Below are 12,209 nucleotides of genomic sequence, written 5' to 3'. Positions count from 1 at the left end.
TATTTAAATCCCCTCCACAGATCAAAAGGCCTTCTGTTTCTGTTACCATAATATTAATAATCCTTTGGAAGAAGCTAATATCACTCTTTGGCGGGGCATAAACATTTAAGAGGGTGATCAAATTCCCATCTATTTTCCCTTTTACTAGAATAAATCTGCCCTCTTTATCACCCATTTCAGATACTTTTTCAAAGTTTAATTTGCTTGAAATAAGGATTGCAACTCCTCTCCTATGTCCTGATATGTATGAAGAAAAAAACAGATTAGTAAAACCCATTCTCTTTAATTTTACGTGCTCCTTATCTGTCATGTGGGTCTCCTGTAAGTAGACTATATGGGCTTGTTCTGCTTTCACTTTAGTTAGGATTTTAGTACGTTTAATTGGATTTAACAGCCCATTAACATTGAAAGATATAAATTTTACTTTATCACTAGCCATATGTAATCAGCGTATGTCCATAAAGCAAGTAAAATTAAACTTATCAGATCTACTCCCTAAACAGACAAACATATCAAACATAAACATCAAATACAGAGAAAAAAAACAAACAAAAAACTGTGATTCCAAGGCTGGGGTCTCGGAGAAATGACCCTGTGTAGAGCTAGAGAAAACGTCTAGCTGTGGAGGAAAGCCTCTCCCATATATGGGCTGAGGGCCCCCATCATGGCACTTGAGGCGGCAGAAAACAAAGTCGTTGTTCATTTCACAAAAAGTGTGTCCTTATGTGTCTCTCGCTTATATCTGTGTAATCTCATCCAATTGGGGTAAAGATATACTCACAAAACATCTTGAAATATATTTAACACCACATATTTTTACCTCATTTTAACGTCCGACAGTACTTATAGCTCCTCTGGCGAGGGCATGATCTGTCTTCTGAAGGTTCGCAGTCTCGCCCTGATATCTTTCTCTCGCTCGTCGTCTGTCCCTCGCTGAGTTGGACCTCTCGTGGTTTCCCAGGCGGTACGGGACAGCTGCTCGACCAGACTCTCCTTCGGTGTAGTCACATTAACTGGAAGTCCTCTGTCCTTCATGTCTGTAGTCGCCTCCTCCGCCGTCTGATACAGAACTATTCCATCCTCATAAAACACTCGTAGTTTTGCCGGGAACGGAGTATGGAAGCGGATGTTTTTCTGCTTTAACACCCGCTTCGCCTCTACGTACTCCTTTCTCTTCTGCAGTACTACTGGAGGGTAGTCATGGTCAAAGAATATCAATTTCCCATTCAGAAAAACTTTCTTCTTTTCCCAAGCTCTACGTAGGATCTCTTCTTTAACCCTATAGCGGAGAAATTTGACTATTATTGATCGCGTTTTATCTTGCCTGTCTCCGGCGGGTCTTAAAGCCAGCGCCCGATGTGCTCTCTCAATGCCAAACTCCTCGTTAGGGTTTATCTCCAGAGTGTCCCGCAGTAGTTTTTCCACAAAGTCCACCATAGACGAGCCCTCGGCTCCTTCCGGGACATTATAGATCCTTAAATTTTTTCGTCGGGATCTTCCTTCATAGTCAAGTAGCTTATTTTCTTGTTGATGCATGACTTTTATCATCTTATTCAGAGTCTGTTCCAAGTTTTGAACACGGTCTTCCACTTTTTCAATTCGTACCTCTGCCTCTGTTATTTTTTGATTAACGCTGGTAATCTCTGATTTAATATCAGTTAATTGTTCTTTTATGTCTTTTCGGAAGTCCCGAATCTCCTCCAGGATTTTTGTCAAACTTACGTCGGCACTTGAGAGAGCTGGGTTAGCATTAGCTTCGCCTTCTTGTCCCTTCGTAAGAGAGCTGCTCCTCAAATTTTCTGCATCTGCAGTTTCTGCTGCGGTGGTTTCTTTGTTTGCACGCGTCTTCCCCATTCTTGCCCCTCTCATCTATTCGAGTATTATTTGTAGGTCTAGTATTTGATGTTCTGAAGGGACGAAATAACTATTTTCGCGAGGGAGCTATTGCTTTAGCCTGCCATTCGGGATGGTGACGTCACCGGAACCTTAACTTATTTTCTGAGTAAAATGAATCAATTTCACAAAGAAAACATCAAAACAGCAATGTGTTTTATTGTGGAAAATAAAACACAGTAATTTATAATATAACATTTTTCTGCTCGTATACACTGAATTCTTATCAATCTCCTGATCTCCTAAATACATTCCTCTGCTGTAAATTTGTTTTAGTGTCATAAACAGTTTATCACACAGCTTTGTGTACAGAGCAACAGCAACATAAAGGAACTGCATGAATGTAAACCAGTTTTGTAAAAAAGAAATTAATCTTTAGATTAGACTGTAATATCAACATGAACCTGAAATTTGAATATCCTTTACCGTTTCCTTTATCTCTGTTACTTATTTATGATTGACTAACAAAAGGTTTTGTTAGTCAATCTTTTGTTAAATTGAATCACTCAATATAACTGTAGAACAAAGTTTTTTCACTCATGTACATGGAATATCAATAATGTAAATCAACCTTTTATCCCAATTTGGATGTTTAACCTGAGAAAATCTAAGACACATGTAAGAGGAAGTAACATTTCTACAGCTACAGGACTGCACTTCTGTTAAATTTTAAAGTTGTTTTAAACTAATGTTTTATAGTAACATACACTATAAACAAAGAAAAGCTTCACTAGTGATTCCTCCAATTTGTTGCCTTTCAAACAGAATATTCCTAAGAAACTTGTAGGTAATAAAAAACAAACATTAAAATGAAGAGCACAAATACAGCCTGACACATTGCAGGTCATTTGGGTAAGATATGAATAAGTTGAAATTAACTTGAAAACTGAAAAGATAGCTGCATCTAACAAAGACAAACCAAAGGTTTTCAGTGAGCTTACTTCCTTTTCATTCTTTCAGAGTCCTCGTTTAAGCCAATAACTTGTTCTTGAGGCTGTTCACTTTTGGTGAGAGCTTAGCACAATCCAGTTCAAGGAAAAGTTTCTGGAATACTTCCAAGGTGTATTTTAGCTCTTTGAGATAGGCAAGATCGACTGCATATGTCAATCCAACCAGCATTGCGCATGCTCTTGGAAAATTACCCAGAGCAGGCATAACTCTCACACCCTCCAGCACAATGCCAATGTCATCCTCCTCAGATCCAACAGCCTTGATTTTGTAGATTTTCATCCTCTGTTCAGAAAGATCTTGTGACACACCATCCTCATCAGCATCCTGAAACAACAAACACATGGGTTTTCTGACTGTAGTTGCACACATGAAATATTTCCTGGACACATCCTGTAGCTGAATGACAAATAAAACATGATAATGCCTCAAATTATTTGAAACTTGACAAACACATATGAATAACAAAAACAGAATAATGTTTCTACTTCAACACTTACACTGTACTCTTTGATCAGTTGATCAATGGACTCCCCAAGGGTACACCATCAAGCACTGAATAACCAGATTTCTGGTTATGTTATTGCTAGGATTGCTTGGTGACTGAAAATGAACAAGAATTCCAAAAATTATCATCAGATAAGTGACCATTTATTAAGACAAAACTGTGAGAATTGGCAGTATTAAAAAAAAAACTGTTAAATATCAAATTATCATCACATGGAACATTATGTGCGATAATTAGCTGATGTTAATGCACATGCCTGGTTGCTGACAGTCAACACAAAGGTATTGTCAACACTATATAGGTAAAGACAATTCCAAGTTGTATGCTTAAACAAGTTGTATGCTTGTAAGCTTCAATCTTTAAATGTGTCGTTTTAGTAAATTACATTAATTTAGTCATTTAGTTTTTTATCTAATTTAGTTTGTTTGTCAGAAAGGGTTTTTCCTTCTTGGGACAAAACAAAAACCCAGCAATACCTGTATTACTTTTTTTTTTTTTTTTTTTTTTTTTTTTACTAAGAACAGACATGTATTTAAAATACAATTAAAACATGAAACCCATAATTGTGTTGTTAATTATATCAGTGGCGTCCTCTTGCACTGACAAAAACATGCAAACAAATTAGTGGAGCTGTGCACCATGCAAATGAAATTTGACAAAAAAATTCTTTAAATAAAATTCCAAGCTGAAATGTCTGTGGAAAATACCTTGGCTATGACAGCCTGCAACTTCAATCCCATGGCTCCCCCCTTGGAATGGAAAAGGGCTAACAGTTTGGGAGTGTACTCATCCAGCATGGACATGAATTTGGGTTCAAGGTGTACCAGGGTGATCCTGTAGAACTCATCCTGCAGCTGAATGACAAAAAAAACCATGATGCAGCCTCAAATTATTTGAAGTTTGAAAGATTACATTAAAAAAAACCAAAAGCCTACCTAAAATGAATTTGGAACTCACATGAGATGCCTCAAACAAAGCTGGCCATCTGGCTTTGATGTCTTCAATGCTGGGGGACAGGTTGACAATTTCATGTCGTCTATGTGCAAATGTTTTAGCCATTTTTTCTTTTATCACTTTGTTGTTGTCTCTTTTCTTGACTTCAGTAAGCAACTGAATTCTCTCTTCTTCTTGACTGTCCTCATCTTCACCTGCTGGATATGGCGGAAGGTAATTTACCTCTGCTTTCCGAGGCTTTTTCACTTTATTTGCAGACTTCTGGTCACCTGGACTCTTGTGTTTCATGGCATTGCATGTCAACTCAGGAACACCAAACCCTCTAAGTTTTGTACGATAATTGGCCATCTTGTATTTGATGCTTTGTTGCCAACCATAATAACCTGAGAAAGAGCCAGGTTCCTTGAGACAAGGGTATTTTGTCACAAGTGCCTCAGCAACATAACTAACCTGTGCACTTGAAGGATGGGCCGTAAATGTAAATATAGTTTCAGCCAACTTCTCAAGAATATCAGTCTTTACTTTGGAGGTGGGCAGAAGATTTCCATTCTTTTTATACTCCTCAGTGGCTCTTTCCAGGTACATCTCAGTTTCATATGCAAACTGTGGAATGGGAAACTGTTTTGGCCAGGGCTCACAACGTTCTGTGGTCTTCTGCCTTTTGAGAATAATGGTGTCCTGAGAAGAAGTAGTTGCAGCAGAGTCTGCATTGACATACAACTGACTCAGCATATGAGGAGTCATAGTCAGACAGTTGGCCAGAGGGGCCGCCAAAACTGTCATCAACCGGAGTCAAGCTTAGCATGACCGGGATGATGCCAACAACCTTCACAGTGTCTTTGTCTTTTATCTGGTCAGCTCTGTGAAGAGTGAAGTCTTCTTCCTCCTAGCGTTTTTCCCGCTCGGTTGCAGGGTCCGCTTTTCTGCAAAGTCGTCTCCACTTGGGTCGGTCAAGGGCGTCGGTCAGATCGGCTTCGATCTTCTTCACGTCGTCCTTGATTCGGTCCATCCATCTCCGCATTTCCATCGTGTGAAGGGCTTGTTCGTGCTTTGCGCTGGCTGGCCAGCACTCGGATCCATAGAGGGCGACGGGGCGCACTACACTCTTGTAGATCTTTGACTTGAGGCGATTGGGCATTCTTCGGTCACACAGGACGCCGGTGACTTGGCGCTATTTCATCCACGCTGCGTTGATCCTGGCTCGTACATCTAGTAGGATATCGCCGTCACTGTGAAGAGTGAAGTAGTCCTGGAATTCTGGGTCAAAATACTGAAGACTGAAGTCATTTGAAATCCCAAAAGTATCCTTCACAACACTCTGCAGCTCCTCCAATGTTGGTGGGATCCCTGATGGAAGAACCAACTTCTCGATTTGGTCATCAATAATTACACGAAGCTTTGCCTCCATCTTGTTCAACCTAAAATAAAATGTAAATGGGCAGAGTTAAATTTCCCTTCAATTAAATAAAATTAGTTATTACTTTTCATTTATACAATAGTTGAGATATAAAACTATAAAACAAAAAGCACACTTCAACACACCAAATGTTGCAAATAACAAATACTTGGGAGATTTACATGTTATCAAGTTTTTGTTGTTGTCGTTTTGTTTTTTGTTTTTTACCTATTATTCACAGCAGATGTAACGTTTCAGGGTTACCAAGCGTTTTCTTCCCACATTGTAAGAAGCCAAGGGCCACATGTCACCAAGTTTCTGCTGCTCCAAAAGACTGATCTTGCCAGTGTCCTCCAGTTGAAAAGATCTCAGATGCTCTACATACCATGCAGCAAGTAACTTCACAATGAAATATACACAATTGTCCAAAACGACTATCTGTATTATCTCAGCAAAGTCTGGTAGTCCACATGTTGAACCATTAGACAGGATCATCCCAGCAGTGTATCTTGTTCCACTGTAGGTGACAGTGGTGGCAAGCTGCACACAAGTCAGAGATGGTGATCTTGCTCTCAAATCTGCCTGTATGTCTGGATGCAGCACATCTACAGGCATTCTGGATATTTTTGTGACAAGCAGGGCAGGTTTCACCTCTTTTGATTGCATGTGGTATGCCATCATCATTTGATGCCTTGTAGAAAGGGTCAGCAACACATTTTTGAAATTGTTAGTGTGTCTCACAACTTGCTTGAAAAATCTGTGTTTCGCCTCAAAGCACATTGTCCATACTCCAACCAATGGCCCATATTTTTCTATTAAAGCAGGGTAGTGCTCCAAAAAATGGTGTTTTGGTGTGAGCCTTTGATCAGGAAAAACTTCCAAATATCTGACACGATGGTCAGATATTTTAAATTAAAGGTAGGCAATACTTTGTGTTGTGTGAACAGGGGCAACCACTAACTCAACAATGTCCTTCAAAGTCAGAAGAAGTTGCCAAACAGGATCATTGTCACGGAGGAGCAGGGAGGACTCGGCGCAGACTGAAGTCTCAGAAAAACAGGTTTATTTACACACTCCAGGTGCACTATATACAGGTGAGGGAGAAGGGGGCCAGGGTTCCCAGGGGTGCAGAGCGGGGTCGGGAAAAGCGTCCAGAGTCTCCAAACCAAAACACGAGAAATCTGCATACAGAGAACAAGGGTTAGCACGGAACTTTTACGGACAGAGCTCAAAACTGGCTGAGGCTAAAGTAGCACTGACGAGCGTTATTCAATAGTCCAGCGGCGAGGTGCTCTCAGTCACTGCCTTAAGTAGCGGGAGCAAACAGGGTGAGGAGCCACAGGTGATTGCCTACAGGTGGTGGAGGCCGGGAGCTCACAATGAGCTCCGCCCAGGCAGCGAGCAGAGAGAGAGGAGAGAGAGAAAAGACAAAACATAACATGTAGCCACACAGGGCCAGCCGAGCAGGCACGGGGACCGTGACAATCATCTTCAGGTACACGTAAACCAACAAGGAAAGGCAACAAACGTATTAGGGCCCAGTTTTCATGAGCATTTCCTCCTACAGTTTTGCGACCAGCAAAATTTGAAGGGATTGCTTGTGGACTGTTCAATTTGTCTGAGCCCTTATATGGAAAACATGTGACTATATTATTCAGTTCAGTCAAACTGAAGTAGTGCTTCTTCAAAAAAACTTGAAAACACAATGCTAACTCTCTTGGCACTATTCCCTCAAAAAGGTCATGAAGGACATCTGGTGGGTATCCAGACACAAAGTGTAAATTATTAAGTTGATCAGTTAATGGACATGACCGCTTTAAGCCAAAATAAGGCACTAAATTAGGATTTTCTTTGACAGCTTGTACGTATAAAACATAGTCATCCTTTTTTCGAAGTGGGAAGACCCCAGACCGTACTTCTTATGTCTGGTACTCTGAAGAATGTCCAAGGCAGAATCTACAAACATATGGCCCGTTAAAACTTTCAACAAGCACCAAGGTTATCAGCTACAACACAGTGTAGGGCGCTGATAGGTTTGTAGCTTGAACCTATTCGCTGGAACGTTGAGGACAATATAATTACACTGCAAGCAAGACACGAAGTAGGCAAAGTTCTTCATGTTTCTCGTGCACGGGAGAGAACCGGACAAACGCCATTCCTTCGCTTGACCCCAGTTGCTCTCGTCCATTCTCCCGTAACACTGCTCTTTTATTGAGGTTACATGAATATGCATAGGTTCATTAACATATGACGTCTTCATACACACAAAGAGTACCTTGCGTGTGTGTGTGTGTGTGTGTGTGTGTGTGTGTGTGTGTGTGTGTGTGTGTGATTTGTGTGAGGTCAAGATGTGACCCTGTGAAGACTCCCCAAAGCTGGTGCCAGGAGTCTAGCGGGTCCATCTGAACAAAAGGCTCTTATACTTAGAGAGATATACGTGTGTTTGCTATACCATATACTGTATCAACAAAGAGAAGATAGGACCTCTCTTATGCTCCTAGGATGTGGGTGTGCATTCCACTCTAGAATGCACACCAAGCCTTTGCAGCCTGCTAAAGATCACAGTGCTATCACTACACAATTGATTATACACCTCTAAGCATATATGGTTAAATATTTCTAAGCATAAATGACAATCAACAATACAAAACCTAACAGGCGCCTTTAATATTTCTCCCTAAATATGAAATAAAAACCCCCTCCTGTTCAAGAGTGACAAGATCTTTCAAAAGTGGATCCAATACTACTTTGTATTCAAACTGTTTCACATCAACAAATTTGCAAAGTAAAGCTAGTTGTATTGATGTTAAGGCAGACTGTAATCTCGATGGCAAATTGGCCAAAACCCAATAAACTGCAGTTATTTTATGTTTTTTTCGAGAGGTTCCTAATGGGTTACACACCTCAAATTCATCAACATAAATTATTATAGAGAGTCTTGTTTCTTCTACAGCATAAAAGTCATTGTCCTTAAAACACGTACCATCAAAAATGGACTCAAAATGCCCTGTGCTACTTGAGCACCTCGAAAAGGCTTCCACTGCAATATCTTTGTTTTTCAGTACTTCTTGCAAAGACTTTAGAACTGGTACATATTGAAAGCTCTTTTTTTTGTTCAGCATCAAGAATATATTCAATAGGATCCACAAACTGGAAATGCTCCTTAAAATACTTATTTCTCTTAAAAGCTGAACCAAGTGGCCCGCCTGCTCCAAGAGCTCTGCTAATGGGATGAGAGCTGCACAACTGTTCAGCCAAGTCCTTTATGATAGTGTGGTCAACTGTGCATTTGTTAGATTTCAGTGCTGAATCAATTATATTTTTAACCGCCTCCACAGATGCTGAAGAAGAAATATAGAAGAGATCTTCAACCAAAGCATTAATGCACCTCACTGAAACATTGTAAGTGCTTTCTAACTTGAGTAGAAGTAAGCCAAGTCCTTGAAGAACAGTACAAGATGCACTTTCTGGATCATCATCACTAGAGCATTCATCACTGTTGAGTTCAGGGACATCAGAATGGTCAGTGTTCTGACTAGGATGACTTTCCAAGACTTCTTTCTTAAAATCAGTTAAGGAACAACATGTATGTCTCCTGCCTTTGTGCTTTAGAAATGTATTGTATATATTTGTGCAAAAGTCACATCCATTAAAAACGCAAAATACAGTTTCGTGTCTCTTCAAGTGATTTCCTATATGCTGAAAATAGTCCTTCTGAGTAGAGCAAAAAGCAGTGCAAGCCAAACACTTAAATGCAGTGATCACTCCAGGCCTTGGACTCTCTTCAGCAGTATGGTATCTGGACAAATGTGTGCGAAGGGCTCCTTGTGTTTTAAATGTGCAAGGACAACTGCCATACAGACATGGCTGGTGCTGTCCACGACCAAATGTTGCGTGTTGTAATCTGTAATGACGTAGAAGATTCCCCTTTGTAGTAGAAAAAGATTTGCATATCTTACACTGCCATCCCATTTGCCAGGTCCTAAAGTGATGGAAAAATATATATCTAAGAATCTAAATAGTTTTTCATGACAAATGTAAGAGCATGGGTATCTATACACATTTGATGTTGAGATTATAGAGAAGAAGAAAAAAATCCTACAAATAATAAGCAATTATTTTCTACTTATTGTTTTTACAAAAACAAATAAGTTAGATTAAGTGGGGTCAACTTGGTAATTTTATGCCGCTTCAATTTCAAAACCATTAGTTTAATTTAATATAACATGTTATCACAACTTACTTTATAATGCACAGTCTACATGCTGATCAGGTGAATTTAAGTTGAGGGATCTTCCATTACCTGAAAGGAAAGCAACATTATCATTAATAGCAGTCTCCAAAATAAAAAATTTACACAAACATGTTTGTTAAAGACATGTTTAAATTAATGCTAACATTTTAAAGGTGAGGTTCCTATATAACACAAGGAAACTCTTTATTAGATTAAAAAGGGGATAGGCCCTGGTTTCTGTAGCAATTTGGTGACAGATCACAACGTGACATCTATATATAAGTCTAGATATCACAAATTTGTTAAACAGTAATAGGTAAAGTAATAAAATCTCTGACTAAAGATGTTTAAGATAATTCTACCCCCTTTTTTCAAAACTGCAAATGTGAGCACTTGATATGCAACCCGTTCTCACTCCCAACGCGTAACATTTTACGCTAGGTGACAAATTGTCACCATATTACGTTTTCGGCTACCCACCACGTTCCTAAATGACGACCTCGGAAAAAAGAGGAAATATGAGAACCGTCTGGACTGAATCTACACATGTTCGCTCTTTTTATTCAAATCGCTTAGAAACACGCTATTTAACTTCATTAAAGTCCTGGTTAAGGTAAGGGATTATATCGTGTTTTTGGAATATCTACCATTGACTTTATCATTGAATTTGGAAGAATTCCACAGAAAGTGTTCCCTTCCAATTTAGTTCATTGGTGGGAATATGGAAGTTTAGGTTGGACAGGGATTATATTGTGTTTTTGGAATATCTACCATTGACTTTATCATTGAATTTGGAAGAATTCCACAGAAAGTGTTCCCTTCCAATTTTGTTCATTGGTGGGAATATGGAAGTTTAGGTTGGAATCTGAATTCCAACCTAAAATCATTGCAAAAAATGACCACCAGCACGATTAGGGAAAGGTTGGGAAATTTGGAATCCTTCCAAATTCTTTCTCTGGGAGGGGCTCAGAATCCCCAGCTAATTAGTGAAGTATAACTATAATTCCAAAAGTCCACAAAGTCAAAGTTTATTCATATAGCACATTTATAGTGGACTCTTATAAGTACCTGGGTGTTCACCTCAACAATAAACTGGACTGGACGACTCTGGCCCTTCTTATACAGACGTCCTGTATAAGAAGGGCCAGAGTAGACTCCACCTACTGAGGAGACTGAGTTCCTTCGGAGTCTGCAGGACTCTGTTAAGGACATTCTATGACACTGTGGTAGCATCTGCCCTTTTCTATGCAGTGGCCTGCTGGGGGGAGTGGAAGCACGGACAGGGACAGGAGCAGGATTGACAAACTGGTGCGGAGGTCTAGCTCCGTGCTGGGATGTCCCCTGGAGTCTGTGGAGGTGGTTGGTGAGGGGAGGATGTTAGTAAAGCCGACATCCATCATGAACAACCCACATCACCTACTGCATGAGTATGTGAGTGGGCTGAGCAGCTCCTTTAGTCAGATACTGAAACACCCTCGCTGCAGGAAGGAGCGCTTTCGCAGATCATTCATCCCAACAGCAGTTAGACTCTATAACTCCTCATTCACGATGTCATAAGTCACTGGACACTGTGAACATCCACGGTCACCACTTCATGCATAATGGATCTTCCATGACCTTCCAAGCTATATAGTTTATGTCTTCCATATTTCCAACTATATCCATAATCACATACTGTGTATGCTACCATTGTATATAGTGTATTATCTTAATTTTTTCATTGATTGTACTTATTTGTATTTTTGTATTTCCTTCATATAGCTGTACCTGAGCTGAGGTGACGCAAAACTTTCCCCGTTGTGGGATCAATAAAGTCTTATCTTATCTTATCTTTTTAAAAAAATTTTATATTCTTTATTTCTACAATATTACTTCACGAAGGTGATTACAGGCATTAATCGACACAATTTACAAGGGAAAAACAAAACAAAACGAAAAAGAAAAAAAAAAACACAAAAAAGCCCAAAGAAAGAAAAAAAAAAAAGCCCAGTCGGGAGTGAGCAATTAGCTAGGTTGGTGGTTTCAAAGCTATTTGAGAGAGAACCATTAACTTTAATTCTTGCGGTGGGGTTAGTATATAATGCCCTCACCGTATCAACAATTCCCTTATGTAAACCGAATTTATCCAAGACTTTGTATAGAAAGTCCCAATTTACAGAGTCGAAGGCTTTTTCTGCATCAATACTCATAAGCATGGCTGTACTCTTAGATGTCTGTATCTGATGTATTACATGAAGAGTTCTACGTATATTATCCTGGGTCTGTCGTCGTCTTAT

General features: G+C 39.6%; 1 protein-coding gene across 5 annotated transcripts; it reads right to left on the bottom strand.

Annotated features, from left to right (window-relative positions):
- Window positions 1-2,103: 2,103 nt before the first annotated feature.
- On the bottom strand, window positions 2,104-10,076 carry LOC309696918 (uncharacterized protein). 5 transcript variants are annotated; one of them, XR_014273696.1, is made up of 5 exons: window positions 5,928-10,076; window positions 4,307-5,721; window positions 4,057-4,203; window positions 3,342-3,444; window positions 2,104-3,168 (listed from the first exon to the last, which is right to left on the bottom strand). XR_014273696.1 is itself a non-coding variant. In XM_082518445.1 (3 exons), the coding sequence occupies exon 2, from the start codon at window positions 9,669-9,671 to the stop codon at window positions 8,712-8,714; it is 960 nt and encodes a 319-aa protein (XP_082374571.1). In that variant the 5' UTR covers window positions 9,672-9,681; window positions 9,943-10,076; the 3' UTR covers window positions 6,746-6,880; window positions 6,960-8,711. The 5 variants fall into 5 exon arrangements, 2 of the variants coding, with proteins under 2 accessions (XP_082374571.1, XP_082374570.1); XR_014273697.1 differs by having other exon boundaries at window positions 4,307-6,880; window positions 6,960-10,076; XR_014273698.1 differs by having other exon boundaries at window positions 2,104-3,444; window positions 5,928-6,880; window positions 6,960-10,076.
- Between the last annotated feature and the right edge of the window lie 2,133 nt (window positions 10,077-12,209).

Source organism: Aulonocara stuartgranti (assembly GCF_965226115.1).
Source record: "Aulonocara stuartgranti genome assembly, chromosome: 20".
NCBI classification, from domain to species: Eukaryota; Metazoa; Chordata; class Actinopteri; order Cichliformes; family Cichlidae; genus Aulonocara; species Aulonocara stuartgranti.
The sequence above is the reverse complement of the archived record's forward strand: the minus strand, read 5'-3'. Positions and strand labels throughout refer to the sequence as shown.

Bases quoted from the DNA above. Each gene is read 5' to 3' on its own strand.
- LOC309696918 (XM_082518444.1), bottom strand. From the start codon at position 9,671: ATGGGATGGCAGTGTAAGATATGCAAATCTTTTTCTACTACAAAGGGG.